At 35.9% G+C, this 21,879-nt stretch overlaps 2 protein-coding genes across 4 annotated transcripts; one reads left to right on the plus strand and one right to left on the minus strand.

Annotated features, from left to right (window-relative positions):
* Nucleotides 1-246: 246 nt before the first annotated feature.
* Nucleotides 247-1,286, minus strand: mRpL49 (mitochondrial ribosomal protein L49). The gene is made up of 2 exons (XM_076121117.1): nucleotides 1,080-1,286; nucleotides 247-756 (listed from the first exon to the last, which is right to left on the minus strand). Exons 1-2 carry the CDS (start codon nucleotides 1,284-1,286, stop codon nucleotides 289-291), a joined length of 675 nt encoding a protein of 224 aa, XP_075977232.1. The 3' UTR covers nucleotides 247-288.
* east (enhanced adult sensory threshold) lies at nucleotides 1,275-21,879 on the plus strand. 3 transcript variants are annotated; one of them, XM_076121114.1, is made up of 10 exons: nucleotides 1,275-1,414; nucleotides 1,967-5,579; nucleotides 7,408-7,477; nucleotides 11,248-11,451; nucleotides 12,280-12,433; nucleotides 12,882-13,065; nucleotides 13,515-13,655; nucleotides 14,140-14,291; nucleotides 14,692-16,297; nucleotides 16,650-21,879. In XM_076121114.1, exons 2-10 carry the CDS (start codon nucleotides 2,289-2,291, stop codon nucleotides 17,298-17,300), a joined length of 6,453 nt encoding a protein of 2,150 aa, XP_075977229.1. In that variant the 5' UTR covers nucleotides 1,275-1,414; nucleotides 1,967-2,288; the 3' UTR covers nucleotides 17,301-21,879. The 3 variants fall into 3 exon arrangements, with proteins under 3 accessions (XP_075977229.1, XP_075977230.1, XP_075977231.1); XM_076121115.1 differs by having other exon boundaries at nucleotides 12,885-13,065; XM_076121116.1 differs by having other exon boundaries at nucleotides 7,408-7,432.

The following is a 21,879-nucleotide window of genomic DNA, read 5'->3' on the forward strand; positions in this document are numbered from 1 at the left end:
ACGATAAATTATTGAGATTTATTTGTATTTAATGACAATATTTTAGTTTATTAATTCATGAAGGCCTTAACAGTTATTTTTATTATTTTGGTTTATTAATTGCCTTTACTCAATTTACCAAGGTGCAATGAATCATATAAAACAATTATATCTATTTTGTAAATCATTTGTTTCAGTGTGTGTGCGTGTGTGTATCAAGTTGTATGTTATTAACCTTGTGTAGTAAGAAGATAATAAAACAAGGTATCTACTAAATCAATTTATTTCAACATACTACATTATCATTATCTAAAAACCTTTGGAATGCGCCCATTCATATAGATCATTAACAAAATCACCTTTTACTTCAATGAAACGAGCTACTTCCTGAACACGAGTTTCTACGTATCTATTATTTTTTTGTTTCAAATAACTTTTCATTTGATCGTTTAACATCCATATATCACCCTCAATTTTCTTAATTATTGTAATTTTACGCATACCCCTATAAGAAATGTTTAGATAAATGGGGATATTATGATTTTTAGATCTTGGAATAAAGAAAGGTAGATTTTTTGCTTCTTCTTTAGGCGGGACCCAACCAGAAGGGTAGCTTTCTTTAGGAGTCACCGCAGGGATGGTCTTGAACGGCAAAAGTCTTTCGACGTATGTCCACTCCGGTGGGTTCTTCGCGATGTCATATTCGTAATGCTCCTTCTTTATTCTGGTTACCAAGGGCGAATGCGCGTAGTTGGAGTACTCTCTGCATAGAATAGCCTGAAACAATAAAAAAAATAAGTTAAAAAAAAATACAACATTTTATGTTTCCCGTTCTCAGTGACACTAAAATCCAAAAATATCCTGTTATGCAACTTATTTCTTAACATCAGATATTATTTTTATTAAAAACTTAATGAATAATATTGAATCATCACTTTACAAGTCATTAATCAATGTCAGTCTGAAAATAAATTATTATGACAAAAACACCAAGCCGCGAGAAACTTGTGCGGAGGGGTGTACACCCATAGTTCTGTCACATGTCGCGGTCAAAGCGGCATTACGACTCGACGCGAGTGAAAATATAATTAAATAATTACCGATTGTGGTCCCGGAGCAAGTTTTGTACCCAAATCAGTCGCGTTGTTCAGGATTTGTCCGGTTTTTCCAGCAAAAAGTCGCGCAAACGCGCACTGTGATCGCAACACGGTCGCCATTTTGAATAGCGAATAGAGAATTGCTACAAGAGCAATAAGAACTATATTATTCGTTTCGAAGGAAACATTATGGCGGACGCCTGCAGTCATTTGGGCTTTTCAAAAATCGTTTTCTAAGTTTAATCGCGTGTTTATATTGAACTTTTTCGCATATTATGGTGCGTTGTGTATCCAATTAACTGTTTATTGTGGTTTTTGGAGGTTCCATTGGATAAATTGTGAGTATTTTGTGAGGACATTGCAGAGGTGCGCCACGGCTGGGGAAATGATTTGGTGCTTTCGTTCGCTCGACGCATACGCACTCGCTCAGCTGTAGGTGGCGTTAGGTGTCACTCGCGGCCTAGCCACCAAAACATCGAGTTTTTCATGAATTTTCCGGCTCGATTTTATAAGTAATGAGACACTTTTTAAGTTGTTTTGATACATATTTAACAAGACTATAGTTTAGTGTTTCAAAATAAATAGTGAAGAAGGTCGTAATATGTGAATTTAATGTGATATAATTGCGCGAACTTGTTGATTATCGCGCGTTGGCTTTTGTTTACCACCATCTGAAGATACGATTTATATGTGAATTGTGCCAAATTATACTACAATTGAGCGCTCAGTACGTTCGTTTACATTACCAACTGCTTATTTATTATAAAAACACAGTTTTAACTAACTTAAGTTATGAACTATTGTGATAGTTGTTCAACAAGTGTTTTTTAATACCACGTTGCTTAGTATGTGACTGTAAGGGTGCTTAATGTGTGCTTAATGGTTTTCAGGTCCAGATGGCATATGACAAAGACGTGTTATGGCTTAAAGTGGTCGCAACACTGAACCCAAGGAGTGACTGAGACAAAAAACTTCATTATAAAGTAAAGACAACAGTGGTTGTGATAACTGCTTTGAGGAGACATTACTGACACCATTAGACAGGCTCCAGGCAGTGTGAGTCAGTCTTCAGAGCCTAGTGAAGAGATAAGTTGATAGAAGGCCCCGGCCACCTTGTCGATCAACTTCAGATCGACTGACAGGAGCTAAGCTGACAGCCAGCCCCTACCTGATGTCGGAAGAACGGGATCATCTCCCACCACACATTCCAACATGAAAACTAAACAAACTAAAGAGGAACAGGACAAGAGTTTAGATGAAGACACTGTAATAGAACCCAAGACCCGAGCCCGCAAGAAGGCCTCAGACATCATCGAGGAGGAAAAGAAAACCAGCCAAGATGAGCCTAAAACTTCCAAAGAAGCTAAGAAGCCAGTAGGTAAACCTAAAGCTGTTGTCAAGAAGCGACCTTTAGGCATCAGAAAAACTTTGAGAAGCAAACAGCATGCAAAAGCTCTTGCTGCCAAAGATAAAGGCAAGAATGTTATCAAACAGACTGTGAAGAGAGGAAGGAAAACTGCACTGAAACCTGACACTGAGAATTTAGAAGAGTCTCTCAATAAGATTCTCAAAACCGTCCCACTGATACCGGCCTCTGAGATCAAGAAGGAGCCAGTTGACGAGACATCTCCTAACTCTAGGTCCTCCAGTCCCAAGACTGCTGGGAGAAGACAAAGAGTCAGCTCTGACATGGCCATGATGAAGACAATGCTCGGTGATTCCCCAGGCAGTCTGGTGCTGGGTCCTCGCACCAGCCCTTACTCTATGCGCTCTGAGAGAAGCAATAGTCCCTCACTGTTCGAAGGCAAGAACCTGAGAAGTGGGAAGCCTAGGAAAGTCAAGAACAATTTACTTAGTGAAGTTGTCATGAAGGAACAGAAGAAGAGGCGTAGACTACACTCAGATTCTAAGACTTCAGACACGGCTGACACTCCTGAGGACTGTAAGAAGATGAAGCGAGGACGCTCATGCTCCCGGGATGGCAGTGAGATCTCAAAGTGCTCGGACAACACTGAGTCAGACCTGAGTATGAGTGAGACACTCAATGACACCGACAACAGCAAGGAGCTCAACAAAAAACTAGATAAATCCAAGACTGACCTAGATATAGATATTGAAAATAATGTACAGATCTCGACTATTGAAAAAGTGCCTTCTCTTAATATTGACTCCAAACTAGCTGAAACCAAACTGGACGCAGAACCTAGTAGTAATACAAATGCAAAAGATAAGAAGAAATTGAGCTTAAAAAGAAGTACTTCATTAGACTCAGACAACAATAATAGTAATAGGGTAAAATTAGAGAATTTAAATACAGCAGAAATAGAAGAAAAATTATTATCCAAGACTGATCTGACTGATCCTGAAACGCTTTTTAAAGCTCGTAGTAGTATATTGACTAGTATGTCCAAGACATTCAACTCTAAGGAGATGTCGAAGAACATAAGGAAGGCGCGGCGAGGGAGGAAGGTGGGCGCGGGCATGACGCGGCCGGCGGCGAGGCTCGCGGCGGCCAAGAGCGTGACGCCGGCTGCCGTCACGGCCACCAGTACTCCCACCAGCACCATCACCACGGACGAGGTAGCTACGGCCGACACCGCCGAGAACCCCGACACCGCGCCCGAGACCATCGACACTCTCACCAAAGAGATCAACGATCTCATCAACAACCTGGATCAAAACATTGACGGTGACCATGAAATGGACGCTGACACCTCCACCACTACCGATAGTATATCTGACCAATTGCAGACTAAGACTGCCTCCAAGTTCTATGGCCTAGCCAAACCTCTGAACAACGGAGATAACTTGCCCGCGCCTGAAACTCCTATAAAAGACAAGGACACCATACCCATCAGCAATGACAACACGCCGTCGAAGAGCGACGACAGCGAGAATATCCGCCTTCATTACGAAGAGGACCCAGTAGAGAAACCTGTGGATGGCAAGCATGAGATCAAATACAAGTGCACTCCGGTCGGTATTGATAAACTGATGGATAGACTCAAAGAATTCGAGGAATTCGACAAGAGAAGGCAGCTCGAGTCTAAAGCTGTAGATGGAAAACCAGTCATGGTGACCAATGATGTCGTACTGATCCCCAAGTCTGGTGATATAAAGCCACTAAAAGACATACAATCAGTTAGATCGCCAGAGAAACCTTTAGAAAAGGAGAATGTCTTGAGTTGCTTCGAAAATAACTCAGCTATTTCAATAGTCAAGAGAGATCAAGTTAGGAAGTCGTTGGACGTCGACTTGCCGAACTCAGTCACGTTGATAAAGAGAAACAGTTTCAGCTCTAGGAAAGAGTCTACAAGCTCTAATCATTCTGCTGATGCTATCAGTATATTTGAGAAGTCATTGGGCAAGGATGTAACACTGACTGAAATCAGGAAGTCTGTGGACAAGACGCCGTCAGCTCGGGAACTCCCTCCTCATCAGGTAGAACTGCATCCGTACGCAACATTACACCCGAATCCACCACAAAGCTTAGTGGGCGGATTAGATTCCTGTCAGATTACGATAACACCTCGTATCGTGGAATCTATATTAACCAATGACGGTCAGGTCATTACTAAGAGGAAATCAAGGGAGTCTCTGTCTAGAAAGTCTTCTGAATCTACGATTGACACTGATGATAAAATGGCGATGGCGACTATTGAGAAAATAAAGTCACCACCTGTTCATCAAAACGTGTCACCAGCCGTTTCTGCTACTTCCGCGCCTGTTGCTATCAAGTCTCCCGAAGTGACGCCGGTCGAGACGGAAGCTTTACCACCTCCTGTAGAGAGTATCAAGGCTGTAGAAGACACGGCAGAAACTAAGGTTGAAAGCGCGAAAGTAACGGAACCTAAAAAGGATGAAGAGGACGATAAAGAAGTAGTTACGCCTTTAACTGTTGTTGAACAGATTGAACCTGTAGTCCCACCTGAGGAGAAGGTAGAGGTAGAAGTAGAGAAAATGGAAATAGATGAGAAACAACAGGAGAAGACGGAGGAAAAGCCTGAGGAGGCTACAGACATCAAAGAAGATGTTGAAGAACCTAAACCAGAGCCAGTTGAAGTTAAACCTGAGGAAATCAGACCTTTGAAGAGTCCAAGGCCGAAATCAGCGAGGAATTCTATAGAATCTCAGCCAGGGCCGAGCAACGCGTTCAACGAAACGCCTGAAAGTCAGAAACGTAAAGAAAACGTGCTTAGAACTTTAGGCTTGTTGACACACAAAGCGGCAAAGGAAGCTAAAATTGAAAAGTTGAAGGAAAAGGAGAGGATATATGGGTCGAATTTGTTTATGAATAAGAATAAGGCTAAATCTAGTGGGGGAGAGTCTTCTGGGACTTTGAAAACTGTGATAAAGTTGAATAGAGGGGGAGATAAGAAGAAACATAGGAGTTCTTTGAAGATGACGTTTCAGAAGAGCAAGTATCGCAGCGGGAAGCCGACGCCGGAGGTCGGGGAGGCTCCCGTCGAAGACGATGCTTACTACACCATTGAGAGGCGCGAGGTGAGCACTTGCACATTTATTTATTTTATTTTATTATTCACTATTATCAATGTTAGTCTCATGTAATAGGGGTGAGCCTATTTCCATTTTAATGGGCATGTTACATAGGTGAATTTCAAACACCTCTGCCTACACCTACAGTTATGATGCAGTCGTGATATTATGTTATTTCCTTGCTGTGTATGTTTACTTTTTTCATATATTTACAAATAAATAGGAGCTTGAACTAATATTACAGGACTTTTTGTATTATAACAAGAAATCCTGTGATACTGGTAAAAGCTATTCTGGTATATAAACTATTTCTATTAACTAGAATGATAAAAACCTTTACTACTAAAGTTTAAACTATATAATAGCTAGTAAAGACATCTTAGTGATCCCTAGAGGAATTTGTACTCTTTCAGCATATTAATACTGTGAAATAAATATTCCTTTTAAACATGTAAAGAAAATATACAAATTAACACAGTTATATCCAAGAAATTGCTGCATTAAACAAGCCACCAAGCTGTAAAAACCTAGTCCCCGATGGTCTAAATTTAGTAAGTTGTTGTACATACACCTGGCATATTCTCAACTAAGTTTTTGGACTATACTGACTAGTGCCTATAAATACTAATATAATATATTGTGTTTAAGAGAAAAATGTCCATAACAAATTGTCAATTAAATTGTAATTGACGTGAAATTACTTGTATCCTATATTTACACGAGTTACAACAACATACTGGTTTACTTTTATATAAAACCTTTTAAAACACTACTACTTATAACCGCATTTGTCTTGAAATATTCCAGGTACCAAATTTAATTGAAAGAGGTTTTAAAATTCCAAACGTTAAAAAAATAATTAAATACTTGTGTACAACAACAAATATCAAAATCTTAAATAATTACATATACACAAGTTATAAATCCCTAATTGTATCCCGGTATGCTTCATAAAGTCTAACAGATTTGACTGATAGCAAAATTGTGTAAAAAGTTCTCTTTTTCATTAGTTTTGTCCTGTGCTAAGTTACTCTTATACTACTGAAGCATTACCTAGAGAACAATCAGATCTGAAAAACCAAATCCTATCATAATAACTATATCAATTATTATATAAGATGGCTTTTTGACACTGCCAGGCTATAGTGATGATATGTCAGGTCTCTTAAGTATTAAAATTAATATAAGCTCTAGGAAAAGCTACATCAAAAGTTCTGGTACTTACAAACCTAATTTCAGAGCTTAATTTAAGCTTCAATACAGCTTTAGTAAGCAATTTACTTAAATTAATCAGTAATTTTGATTTATAAATTATCTTTGATCCCTTTTCACACAGCATAGTGAGGAAAATGTTGTATTTCATTTCAATACAGTCATTGAAAATTGAATTTACCTTCCTTGTGGCTCAGTTAAACTAATACTGCATTAAATATACCTTTAAGCATGGTGTGTATGTTGGTAAAGTTTTCAAAATATATATTTTTGATATGAGTGTTTATACAGCCTAAAGTACCAGTTTTTTGAATTTATGGTTGACTAGCTGACCCGCGCAACTTCGCTTGCGTCACATAAGAGAGAATGGGTCATAATTTTCCCGGTTTTTGTAACATTTTTCACTGGTACTCTGCTCCTATTGGTAGTAGCGTGATGATATAATATATAGCCTATAACCTTCCTCGATAAATGGGCTATCTAACACTGAGATAATTTTTCAAATCGGACTAGTAGTTCCTGAGATTAGCGCGTTCAAACAAACTCTTCAGCTTTATAATATTAGTATAGATTTATTTTATATAGATATAATAGTAATGTAATGTTGTGTGTTTGTCTGCAGGGTGCAGCTGGCGCGGCGTGTGACGGTGGGCACAGAAAGACTCATTACAGTAACCGTCTTAACAGCCATGGTGTGTGGACACTTCACCCACTACACTACGCTGTGATCACATGATGTTTTATAATAGTCGCTTGAATACAAATTAATAATGCGACTGGTCATACAAAAAAGTAGATTTTTTATATAAAAATTAAGTTAACTGCAAGTTTGCAGTTAGAAATAAGGTTTTACCAACAAAAAGTCTTGAAATTTGTTCTGCTAAGCTGATAAATATATTTTTTTTAACTTGACTTTTTGGTACATTAAAGTTTGTAATTAACACTTTAGTACCATATAATTGCCAATTTATTAAGGTAATTTTTAAGATTTTCTAAGTGTACCTATGTGTATAATGACTTCTCTTTGATGAGAAAATATATTAAACATATATACTCAATTATACTGAGGAAATTTCGAGACAAAATTAGCTTTTAATCTGTAATACATATAAGACAACTATCCCAAAATCTGATAAAACAGTAACAAGTAAACAGTAAAGAAATATATAAAAATCATAATTTAGTCATTCAAAACTTAAGAAATAATTGAAATAACCATCAGTTTTTTAAATAATAATTGATATAGGCATGAATATATTTTCCATATTTTAATTAAAGATAAAATGTCATGTTGTCACAGCGAATGTCTTCAGTTCATCAAAACTAATATAAACTAAACCTTTATATGTGTTTCGATAACTGAATGAAGCTTTTATAAAACACTAAAATATATATATAAGCTTGCATGTGCACACTGCTTTATACATAATGTCGGAATTGCAAGAAACAATACGTTTTACTATATTACTATGCACTTAGAGAAGAAAACCATATATTTTCTAATTTTGGTCGAGAGCATACAATTTTTTTGACGATAATATTACTTAACTAGCTGACTCGCGCAGCTCCTCTTACACTTTCTTGTCTTTCTTTTACACCTTCTCTGGACTTCCTCAAATAATTCAAGACCAAAATTAGCCAAATCGGTCCAGCCCTTCACGAGTTTTAGCGAGACTAACAAACAGCAATTCATATATAAATATTCTCGATAAATAATTGTATTCCCTTCTCATTATTTAAGTACCATAACCGTGGCAAGATCTCCATGTGGTATACATTTCTATAAGAAATATGTATCAATAAGAATCGATGATTAGCTTTTATAAAGGTTTATGTAACGCAATTCCGATATTATTCATCTCAATACACAGACACATCAGTTCATTTAATTTTAAAACATACATACACGATTTTACTTTTAAATGCCGAATTAAGTTATTTCCTTTAGTATATATAGGAAAATCTATATGGACATACCTTTTGGTTTACAGATAATATCCTCCCAAGTTATATTTTGCAAATCCTTTAAAATTTACTATCAATTTTAAGCTCTAGTAATTTTTTTTTTGTTTCTTTTTACATTTTTTGTTTGTTTTTTCTCTACATTTAATAATTCTGCCTTGATGAAAATATGCTTAAAATACTTAAGCATATTATTATTAGCCGTTCTCGAGTTTTGTGCGGCAACACAATTGGATCCATTTTTATTTATAAACCTAGATAGAAGATAGAAAAAATATCAGGCTTAGTTTTGTTATAAACTTTCAAAGCCTCATAAAATTCTATTCAGTAGTTTGCATAAATGTCAAAGAAGCGGGTTCAATGACTTTTAAATGCCTTACAAAAAATTCTTCTATACCTAAGAACCGTTAGTTTTTAATGATCTAGATTCTAGTATAATGATCAAGTCATACGAATGTGCTTAAGTATTAGGTCTACGAAAGAAATTGTTCTACACAAAAGCTGTGATACATAAAACGAAATTTATTTAGGTTGTTTCGGGAATTTTAATATGTAGCAGTTGTCAATGTCTCTTTCTCGATTGATTAGAGAATTTAAAACAAAACATGTCCGATTTTAAAGTCCTGTAATATTTGGATAAGTCCAAAAGCCTAACATTTAATTACCTAATACAATATAGGCTTCTTTTTCTTGTTAGCTTGTCGATGGCAAACAAATTATAGTACTTAAAATTGTGTATGACACTCTCTGTCTTGATATACACTGCCAGCCCACAATATAGGCTTAAATACCCCTTATGTAGTATCAAAGGCCTATGTTCTTCTTTATGAATATGACCATTTTAGACATATATTTTTTTAAACTTATGGTAGTTGTAGAGATGCACAAACAATCAATGGAAACTCTTCAAATTTATTATTCTCGATAATTCCTAACTTCAACAAAAGTAACCCTAAAGTTACCGTTTGCCGCGTCGTTAAGAAATGGGACATTTTACACGCATCTTCCCACCATAGTATCTCTATACTTGAAAAGTGGACTCATAAATAATTTCTGCGACGCAGTCCTTGGGGGTCGCAATTGATTCGCGTTCTAGATGCATATCCTGTCAGGGGACACTCACGACAATTACCTTACTAACCTTCGTACTATGATAGTCATATGAACCTAGATTTTTGATCTAAAGGCTGAATTATGTTTTTGGTCACTGAAAGTTTCAAATGAACATTTTAAGTGTCGGTAACACTTTGTGTTTGGTTTAGTAATTAATGCCTTTATGGATAATAATATATATGTACAATTGTATTATATTTATCTGATGCATAAATGATTCAATCGACCAAAAAATTTAAAATTTAGTTTGAAATAATATTTTAAACCTGACCTGCGGAACTTCGCTTGCGTGACATAAGAGAGAATATGTCATCATTTTTCCCCGTTTTTGAAACATTTTTCGTTATTTCTCCGCTCCTAATGGCCGTAGCCTATAGTAGCCCTCCTCAATAAATAGGCTATCCAACAGCAAAATATTTTTTCGATTCGCATCACTAGTTCCTGAGATTAGCGCGTTCCACCAATCAAACAAACTCTACAATTAATATAGATTATAAATCTCGACTATTTGCCTTCTGATCTTTGAACCTTTTTGTCCTGAAATACGATTTTTTTTTATTATGGTACACATACACACACACAATATACATATTTACCTATTTATATAAATACTAAGGTGCTTTCACATAACGCAATGTAGCAGATTTCAGTACTAAATGTCATCTTTCAGGCCCATGTTGAGAAAATACAATAAAGCTGTGTTTATATGAAATATTTATATTGACATTTGGCTCATAATGAAGAGAGGAATAGTTAGTAATGGTTAAAAGCGTTATGTAAAAGTACTTATTGCATGATATTATAATATAAAGCATGTTTAACATATGTAGTAATATGTTTATAATATTTATTACATGTAAAATATATGTGATTATTTTATGTTATCTTTACATTCATTTCTTACATCAGTATGTCAATGAAAAATGAAAAATTTACCATTTTATATTACACTACATGTGGTCACGTAGATCCATAGCCGGTTTTGATAATCTATCGTCAGTTAAAGATCAGTTATCCAGAACCAATAAAATTAAAAGTTATTTTGATACTATCAATACACTGACAAGGCGCCCATAGCCAGTTGCGCGCACCAGTCTGTGAGTTAAGCAACCGTTGGTGCGGCCACTCTATAGATGGATCACCGCATAGTGGTATTTGAACTGGGCGTCTTCGTGCTTCGGAGGGCACGTAAAAAGTGGGCCCCGGTTGCTGTTTACTAAGCTAACACTGGTTAAGCCATGTCAAAGGCCTTTCGGGCGGCTTGAATAACTTTGACACTAGGTTGACCACTAACCATACGATAAGAAAAATACACTGACGATAACTTATCAAGACCGACTGTAAACCATCTTACACACCGATTAGCAACAAACCCTTCTCTAACTAGACCCAGAGGCAGCTCCTGAACCGGTAGAGCCTAAAGAGACATTAAACCTGGTGATCCCGGAGAAGGCGTCTTCGTTCAGCATCCACCCTGGGCGGCTGTGCATGGACCAGTGCTTCTACTGCGGCGGCAAGTTCGGCTTGTATGATACTCCGTGTCATATTGCGCAGATTAAGAGCTCGGCTAGACAGAAGAAGGTTTTAGACAGTAAGTACATATTTTTCACATATTTATTTTAGGATTCTAGAGCTTTTTATTTATGTACCTAATAAGTACTTATAGTTACAAAGTGTACTCAGATAACTAGTGCAGTAGTGGCATAATTGGTTCGTTTCAGCGAAAACAAACTTTCAACGTTAACATACATTTTTGTAATCGATTTACCCCCGGTTCTTGAGTACATTTAACGGTAGTTTATCTTTTCAATAGCGTTTTTTTATATGAGTTTTAACGCTATTGAATAGATAAACTACCGCTAAATGAACCTCAGGAACCGGGAATTAAACCTGTTACAGTTATATTATGGTTTATCATAATCATAATCTAATTGTATTATGTGCATGGATACGGCATTGTCGTCGATATATACAGAACAAACATTTTTATATGATCTACATATTGCACGATGCAATGTAACCTATGCATATTTGGAAACAAGATACATGATTACTATATTTACTTGTTATAATTCCATGTTTTTAAATTGCCTGCAAATTCCTTGCCAATTAAAGTCACCTCGTCACTAAAACCTTAGCGCCGCGTGTGGCGGGTTCGAATCCCACCCGGGACAAATATTTGTGTGATGAGCACGAGTATTTGTTCTGAGCCTGGTTGTTCATTTATCTATATAAATATGTATTTGAAGTAAAGCAGTTGTCTGGTTAGCATAGTACAAGCTCTGCTTAGTTTGTAATCAGATGATCGTGTGTAAGTTGTCCCAAAATATTCGTTTATTTAATTATTTCCAACCAGAATCCTATCAAAAAACTACTTAATCTTCCTCTATAACAACCAATAAATTATATCGTTACCCAGATGAGGAGAAGTTGACAATAGACAGTTGTCTATGCGACGCGTGTTACCGTCACGTCGACCGGCGAGCCAACTGTCCTTCGTACCGCAAGCGACCGCTCGGCAAGCAACCGCTGGCTGCTGGCGAACAACCTATGCAGACATCGCCGACGCATATGTGAGTATAACAACAACTGGCAAGAGATCATGCACGCAGCATCATAAGTATTGTTTTATGTCGAAAATAAACTACTGTGGTAAACAGGCAACCGTCCTGTGCATAAGACAGTGAGTGTATGATGCGCACCTTGTTGAGTAGGTTCTCTAATAAGTGGTTGGTTGGATATGGTTAACACACGCAGTTCCGCTCGAGCAATTTCAGTTGCTTAGGGGTTTAATTTAAACAAGAAACTGCTTATATTATATTTTCATCAAAAAACGTACTTAGCAGACTGACAAACTTTTAACACTTTTAATATAAAATGCAATTTACAATGTGGTTTGTTTGATAATTCGACATAAGTTTTATTTACAATACAAAAACCTGTAGTAAAAAGCACAATCTTGTTATTTCCGTCAAAGTTGCCGCCTTAAAATGACTAATTTTCCCTCTCTCCATATTCCAGCAGTCAATCAGAGAAGCCGGCCAGCCCGCCTTTAGAAGAGGACAGTGAAGATGAGCCACAGGCGCCGGGCACGGGCGCCGCGGGCCGCGTGTCGCTGTGTCACACTGAAGCGTGCACTGTGGCCGCTGACCACTCTATACGGCGCAAGTGGCTCATTAAGATGAGGTCCAGTGTTAATAAACTGGTGAGAATTACTTACAGTCTCGTATGCAAGTAATAATGCTTTCTTATCTTGTAAATGTTGAAAAGAATAGGACTGAGAAATCGATAAATATACAGAATTTGCGATCTACAGTAATAATAGTAGTTAATTTACCTTAGTTATTTACTTAATAAAGATAAGTATTCGTCGTCAAAGAAGGATTCGCAAAAGATAGGAACAAAATTGCTTGCCTAGATATTGTTTTTATTTTTTTAAACACATCATACTGCCTTGTCTGATTTAATCATCAAACACTAAAGGAACCATATTGAAGACGGTTGTTAATTGTTTAAAACTTACCCTTAAATTTGTAAAATGCTGCCGAATTGAGAAAATTTGAGAAATATGCTGTAAGATTATAATTTCCTTTTGTATTATTTTCTACTGACTTGAATGTTGTACACTATGATTAAATGTTGTTTTGTGATTAGTTAAAGTTAAAGTGCGACTACCCGGGGCTGCACACGATCCCGCTGTGCGGCGAGCACTACCGCTGCCTGGCGCCGCTCATGGCCTGCGTGCTGTGTCGCCGCCGCCTCACCAAGCACCACAACGTGCACTTCATACACCACGTACGTATACACCATATCTTACCTACGGGTCCCACGTGTACAACGAATACGACGCAACGTGAATACATGACCCGTATCTTTTAATATATAACAAAATAACGGGCCTATACGACTTTGACCACTTCTGATTGGTTGGTTTTTTTTTTGGTTTTCTATAAAGCCCATGTTTCATCTTATTTCGTCTTCTATAGACATGCTAATTGACAACAAAATTAGTGCAGCTATTAAGCCGTGAAAATTTAACAGAGACTTTATTTTTAATATTTTTATAAAAGCATAAATGAATACCTAATACTTGCGCACGATTTTAAAACTTTACTAAATTTCCTGCTGTAGAAAAAATTCCTATGATATTACTTATGAATAAGAAAGTTTATACATTATAAACCATTATTGTTATATACTCAATTGTATAATTCGTTTCGATATCTCCCCTTCTATCATTGAATGTTATAACAAACTCACATTTATATTCTATCAACAGGGCTACCTAGAATTGAACCCGCACTTGTCGGCGGCCGGCATCCCGGTGCAGTTCACGGAGCGGCCGGTGCTGTGCAAGGGCTGCCGGTACTACTGCACGCTGCTGCAGCGACCTGGACATAACGATCCCTTCGCCAAGACACATCGACGCAAGTGAGTATACACCTTTTAATTAGTTAAATATTTAGATAATGTTTAGTTAAGGAGATCTAACACTCCATGCGTATTACGTTTTGGAGCTATCTCTATATCTATTATCAAAAGCAAATGGTCTGATTTCCTTTTTATTTTGTTCTCTATTTATTAACGAACGAGTATCGAACTAAAATATCGATTAAGATTTTTATTTCCAATCATATTCGGATTAGATTTGACCATGAAACTTTAAAGGTTATAACAATATCTCAACCTTTACTTTGTCATTTTTACATTCACTTTGATTAAGTTTCTACTAGGCTGTTCTGATTTTAATACAAATCACTAAGCACAGAAAACATTTATAAAACAAATATATTATGACATAGTATTCTAAACTCCAATCTCTAAATTGCAGACTACTCCAAGCATACAACATAGAAGTGCCACCATCATCAGAGAACGAGACAGAGGAAGTGCAAGAAGACGGCAAACTAAAGAAGAAACAACGAGCCAAGTCTAAACAAAGAAACTCAACGGAACCGGACAACAGTGAGTCTTCAGAACGGACCAATGACAGCACTCCGGAGAAAGACAAACAAAAAGACAATGAAAGTGATAAAGAACCACCTATTGAAGAAGATATCGAGAGCCTTATCTCTTCAAATAGAATCCTAGTACCGAATGCCAAGTCCGGAGAGTCAGCCCCACATAGTGACGGCTCAGAGGCTGAAGCTATGGATATGGAAGCACCTATCCTTCCTATAGACAAGCAGACAGAACTACAGTATTTATTACAAAAGCAAAACAACCCAGCACAGTTTCTACCCAAACCGAACTTGACACAAAAGCAAAGAAATATTTTGAAAATACAAAACATGCCAGGTATACAAAAGCCTGGACAACACCATAGGATCAATGAGAAAAATGCTAAAAGAATACATAAGTTAGGACAAATTGTTGTACATAAAGAAAAAACTAGGAAGGAGGAGATCATAGACGAAGTTATGAAAGATGGTATGCCGATACTCAAGAATATCACTCTAAATGACGAATGTACTATAGAATCTATACCTAATAAACGACCAGCCGACATAAACACATTGAAAAACAAATGGCAGATGTCCGAAAGTTTCTCTCAAGTGAAGAAAAATCTTAGTGAACTATCCAAAAACAAGGACCATAAAAAGATTTCTGAAGTGAAATATTCTAATCCCGTTAAAAGATTGGAAACTAATCCGTCTATATCGGTCCGAGAATTGTTCCCTGGTGAGGAAGAAATGAATTTACAATGTAATATCGAGTTTAATAATGTGAAAGGTGTGACTCCTGAAGGCTGGGAGAAGTGTAATACTCTAATACAGTACGATGTTGAGACTAAGAAGCTATGGAATGAGTTACAAAGGCCATACGGCAATCAGTCTTCGTTCTTAAGACATTTGATCCTACTAGAAAAGTATTTTAGGAGTGGTGATCTCGTTTTATCACACAACGCATCTCCACACGCGGCGAATTACAGCGATTCTGTTCAAAGTAGACTCAGAGCTTACGACAATGTTGTAAACGACACGCCTAGACGTAGCGAACCTGCTATTAGTTTAATAGAGTTCAGGAAAAAACCTTCAATGAATGGTAAAAGTTTGTTGAAATCTAATCAGAATGATACAGAAAAGGATCATAAGAAGTTCATGCCGCCACCTGGAGCGTTACCTAAGGCTAAGTCGAAAGCTGAGAAGGCGAAATCGAAGCCTCTCCCTCCAGAACTAATAGCGATCAATACGCCTAACGCTCAAGGAAGGAAGGCGATTCAGAATGTGTTACACAACATTCAACAATTAGTTAAAGGGGTCTCTGCGTCGGATCCTACTGAGATCGCCGCAGCGCCTCTACCGGCGACTGTTGTGACTGCTAAGTTAGACCCACCTCCTAAGGAGAAGAAGGATACTCCTAAGAAAGATGAGACTCCTAAGAAGACGAAGACCACTAGCAAGCCGTGGCGGCCTACGCTTATGCCTATTACTCCTGTAAGTACGACTCTTTTACTCAAAACTTTGAATCTAAGAATTCATGTAAATAGGTTGTAAGAATGGTTTGCTTACAAAGCTATGGGCAACATAAAAACAAGTTACAATTTTTGCTTAACCTAACCTGCATTCTCGGCTCGTTTTCTGTATATAAAATAGTAATTTTCAAGGGATAAATAGTTCACACTAGTTACTTACCGTTTCAAGCTTTTAACACAATTGAGTATTTGTTTTTCATTTGATTCCTATAACTTTAAAGTACCTTTCCTTAGGATAACCTTAATTGAACTTCAAAAAACATTAAAGAAATAACAACTTAAGCTATACATTTACAATAATATTGTCTTTCCAGGAAAACCTCGCCAAGATCGCCCGGGAACCCACACAAGTGGCAGTAGACGGGCGCACCCTCCCCAGTCTCGTACAAGTCATGTCTGCCGGCAAGCGCTTCCACATAACTCTACAAGACTACAACAAAATGTGCATCATGAGACGAGAGAAACTGCAGCAGCTACAGGACGGAGAGAAGACCAAAAGACAGTCCACCGATGAGACCACAGTCGTCACGGAAATACAACCGTCTACGATGCTAGGAAACGGAGGCACTGTAGTCCAAAACATATCACCGGAAGATAAGAAAGAAGCCGCCGAACTTGGACAAATAGGAACCAACGCCGCGACAATTTTGAAAAATGTTGGGCTTAAGAATATTACTATAGCTCCCATCCCGCCGAAGACTGCCACAGTGACGTCACAAACGGTCGCGTCGCCTGTCGTATCGTCGCCATCTTTGCTCGTGACGTCAACGCCTATCAAAATCCCGCAGCTAGGCCCTGCTGTCTCTATAGTGAGTGAAACAGTGCTATCCCCGCCTGTGATTTCATCTCATAATATGATCATGCCGAAGATACCTAAGTCGCTAACAGTGATCCCACAGACCGTGATGGCCACGGGGCAAGTGAGTAGCCCAGCCAGCCCAGCGGTGGACAACCCGCGTCCATAACGAAGCCTAATATTCGTGGTGATGTAGCGACCGCTCACGGGCGATTGCCCACCATGATATGAACTTTGCAATAATAGAATGAACACCCGAAGAGCCTTAATAATTATACTGTGTATATATTAGTGTAGTGTTGGACAATGTGCTGTGAACAGACAAGGAATGTGTTAAATATATTACTCTGAAGGTTTTTAATTTTTTTTTTTCATTTGTGCAAATGATGCGATGGTGTGTGCCGGCCTTATGTGCTGGCTGTGTGATAGTTGTCATTGTCATTATTTGTTTATGGTCACAGACCTAAAAACCCTAAAATATATTTTTTCAAAATTACGAATGATGCCGAGCTTATTCTAGTACTAACAAAAGTTGAAGATAAAATTGTAAATATTGAAGTGGACCAACTAATTATTTTGTTTTAACAAATTAACGAAATTCGTTCTTATTGTTTTGACAGTAAAGTTGAAATTGCCATGACAATGGTTTGTTAGTTATAGTCTACATGGAATATCATTTTACTAAGACAATTAGGTCTGTGATTATAGCAGTATTGCTTCATAGCTAATGCTCATTCGAGATAAAGAATAGTGACGTCATAAGTAAACAAAATATAGTCAATTATTGTCCCACTATTGGGAAAGAGACTATTTCAAAAAATGTAGAAGTGAAACGATTTATTTACGACTTCTTTAAGACAGTTTTTAGGTTTACCTAATGAGGCAACATGAAATTTCAGTATATTTTTTTACAAGAAGTGACAAAATATATGCCTTAATTATTATTTTATTATGTTGTTTTGCTTGACGTTTCGGCGAGGTACGCCCAAACCTATTATTATAACAGTTATATATTTTAGTAACCTTATGACGTCAATATTCTATGAACAGAATGAAAAACTCATAAATAAGCTTACAAAGAGGCCCTATAGTTAATATTTACAAACCTGACTATCAAAAGAAAGTTCCTTCAATTCAAAATTCTCTAGTCAGGTGGAAATATGCATTTATAATTTATTTATTTATATCGCCATAACACGACACCTAAAACGAGATGAAAAGAGATAGAATATATAAAAAATATTTTTTTTAATAATCTTTAAAGGGGACAGAATCTTAAGTATATTATTTTTAATGAGAAAATGCTTTTTATGGTTCAAAATATAAATTGATTCTGTCAATATCATGACCATTAATAGTCTCCTATTGTTTGGTACTTAGTTAAGCGACTTTCAATCAGTTTGGCTTCCCAGCCTGACAAAGTTGGTATTTTTTACTAAGAAATTACGGACAGAAATCTGGAGTTAGCTATAACATAAAAATAATTACTTTTCCACTGCTAGACAAAGGTCTCTTCCGTAATGAGGGAGGGGTTTTAGGTCTTGATTCTACCACCCTGGACTAGCGCGGGTTGGGGACTTTGCATTCATTCAAGAACTGTGCTTATGAACTCTCAAGCATGCAAGGTTGCATCACTAATTTGCTTGTTTATAAATTATTAACTCCAATTATTTTAGCATAAGCAAAGACAAGCGAAATACTATACATTTGGTTACATATAAAGCGTGTAAAGAAGGAGAAAGCTATCTTCTATCTCTTTTCATCTCAGTTGCTGTCAGTGGTAGCAATTGTAGGTCATTTCAATGTCATTATGTTTGACATCCCCGCCTCGTATCATTCGCATAAAATAGACAATCTATTATGTATAGTAATGTATAGCTTTATATTATAAGGAATATCATTCGAAACATATTTTTCCATCTGTTAAACTATATTTAAGATTTCATTTAGAACTCATTAGAAACTAAACTACCACTTTGCGGAAGTAAGATATTGAAACCCGAGTTTATTTTTTATGCTACTAGAGTTTTTGTAGGAGGTTACGAAATGAAGTGTGACCAACAATGTGAAATTTTGTGTTACCAGAATAAAAAAAATATGAAAGAAATTTTTTTGTGACCAGCTTCAAAATTTCGTATGATCATAATTTCAAAATTATGTGTGACAAACATTTTTAAGATTTCTGTGACCAAAAGTTTAAATATTATGACCAAAATTTATTTAAATGTATTTTTTTACAAACTGGTCATGAAACTCGGGTTATATATTTTGTTTTGTGAAGTGGGTAATAGTTTTTAGGAAAGCAGGATTTTTTTTGAAATAATACACATATTACTGTTTCATTTTTAATGTTGATTTAAAACCTACTTTTGTTCTAGGGGCATTTATATTTGGATAAATTATATTTCGTTTAATACAAGTACAATATTAATTTTAAATAAAAATTCGCTTTTTTTTATATAAAATACAGCTTTTTACCATTTGATAAGTATCAGATAGTTTAACATTTAACAGACAGAATTATGAAAGAGATATCCATACATTTCTTGTTCCTTCTGGATAGTGTATCCACAACTAAACCGCCACTTTATATATTGTTATATAGTTTATTCTTCAGCATAAAATATGTATTATATCATTAAAAGCATATCATTTTTATTTAATTTCAGATTATGAGCTTTATATGTATAATAATAGGTTAATATTTGTTATATTACAGCTTTCAATATGTATGTTACAACATCAACCGATAATCATTTAAAAGATGATCGGTCGAACATGAATCGAATTTCGATAGATGTCAAAACGTCGATTGAAAATCGAAGTATCACTACTTAATGGCAATTCAAGTATATAGTATTGATATAAGTTCTATCGATTGTCGGTCGACATTCGATTGATGTAGTAACACAAAAACACATTATTATTTATGTATTAATACAATTTTATTACTCTATAACATCCTTATAATAAATGTCCCTACATTATTAAAATATTAATTAATAAATAAATGAAAAAAAAAATCATAAAAAGTTGGTGATTAAATTTGTGCCTGACAGAAATTTAAAAGTGAATGATGTACATAAATATATTCAAATCACGGGAGCCAATGGTTATTCTGACATGTTTTTTATAAGATAAGCTCACTGGTAAAATTGTATGCTTGTTCTTACAACAAAATATATATTTTTTTATCATACAAATAAAATTATTGTTACAACAGTTATTTTCTCCTTGTAAAACACAAAATGTAGTATAAAAATACTGTTTAGTTCGATTTCTGTACATACAGAAGTATATGCAATAGTATTATGGAAGAAAGCAATAAAAAACTTATTTGCAGATTTATTTATTTTATCGTAGTTATAAATCCCTAACGTTGTAAGGACAAGCATACAAACAAAATGTTGAAACATGATAATTATATCTATATTGTTGAAATTTAGCTATTTTATTTAGGTCCAATGTAAGTGTACACGAAAAAAAATTAAACTTTTGTAAGGCAAACGAACGGAATGCTCATAAAATGATGTACAGTTTCTGAAAATATATAAGCAATGTCGGTTCTGAATTTGTGATTTAATTGATTTATCCTATTGATATCTGCTCTAATAGATTCCATTCTGGAACAAAACTTTTGTTGATTGATTCTAATAGTCAATTTAGTTAATTCATTTACTCATTTGTTGACATGCTTTGCAATAATTCCATTATATTACTTCTTAAGTGCCCCCTTCACGTTGACTAATTAACTACGCCCCAGAAACATTATCTATCATATGAATATTATATTTATTTTACAAATAACAGGCAGCTTTTTTGCTAGAATTACCTGATAATAAACATATGATTGCATTTTATCCTTAAATATTTTCCTAGACGATAAGTAAATTAAATTTAGATTTATTTACAATTAATGTTCATACCTTGATACTCTTTCACACAAAAAATGGATATGATGACCATAGTAAATATATTTTGATTAAATAAAATATGAATTTAAATAAAGACTCCTTTTTTCTATAATTGAAAGTCTTCCAAAGTATATTTGTTCTTTACAAATGCTTTTATATACATGTTTTGACACGATTCTCCACCGCCGTTAGCCGCAAATCTTAACCACTATTCACTTAAACATACTGATTAACAATTTGAGTATATACCCGATTTTCATTCATTTATTAATGGGTACATTCAAGCCTGTCTAATGCTTGCTCTTGTTGCCTATGGTGTTACCACATTAATTAACCGATTAAAATATTAAAGCAGTCGTAAAGGGCCTTACGTGTTGGCTTCGGCCCCACGCACGCCTTCCAAATGTCCGGGACTCTGTAGTCCAGAGATATGGTAAAAAATACTTATAAAATCATTCTAATGAACGTAACAAAATTACTTTTTTTTTTATTTTATCTAGCCTATTTCTGTGTCCCACTGCTGAGCAAAGGCCTCTCCCCTAGACTTCAATTACTTAAGTACTTGAAAATGAAAATAAAACTATTTAAAATATTTTCAGAAACTGTACGTTATCCGTTCTGATTCCCATGCAATGTTATAAATACAGTTAGTATTTAGTGAATTTGGAAGTTGAACGTTGTAAGAACAAATAGTAGCCACTCATATACCGGTCGTTTAGTTTCTTCCAAAGATAGAGCGTTAGTCCACAGTATATTATGTTTAGTTATATTTTGTTCGGCGTCTCCACGCGCCCGAGGTATGAATTGTCTAATAAACATATCTTATCTCCTGAA

The sequence above is a fragment of the Anticarsia gemmatalis genome, chromosome 12 (assembly GCF_050436995.1).
Source record: "Anticarsia gemmatalis isolate Benzon Research Colony breed Stoneville strain chromosome 12, ilAntGemm2 primary, whole genome shotgun sequence".
Classification (NCBI taxonomy): Eukaryota; Metazoa; Arthropoda; class Insecta; order Lepidoptera; family Erebidae; genus Anticarsia; species Anticarsia gemmatalis.

Bases quoted from the DNA above. Each gene is read 5' to 3' on its own strand.
- mRpL49 (XM_076121117.1), bottom strand. From the start codon at position 1,286: ATGACTGCAGGCGTCCGCCATAATGTTTCCTTCGAAACGAATAATATA. The intron at 757-1,079 runs GTAATTATTTAA...TTATTGTTTCAG, and splicing joins TTGCTCCGGGACCACAATCG to GCTATTCTATGCAGAGAGTA.
- east (XM_076121114.1), top strand. From the start codon at position 2,289: ATGAAAACTAAACAAACTAAAGAGGAACAGGACAAGAGTTTAGATGAA. The intron at 14,292-14,691 runs GTGAGTATACAC...TCTAAATTGCAG, and splicing joins GCCAAGACACATCGACGCAA to ACTACTCCAAGCATACAACA. The intron at 16,298-16,649 runs GTAAGTACGACT...TTGTCTTTCCAG, and splicing joins CGCTTATGCCTATTACTCCT to GAAAACCTCGCCAAGATCGC.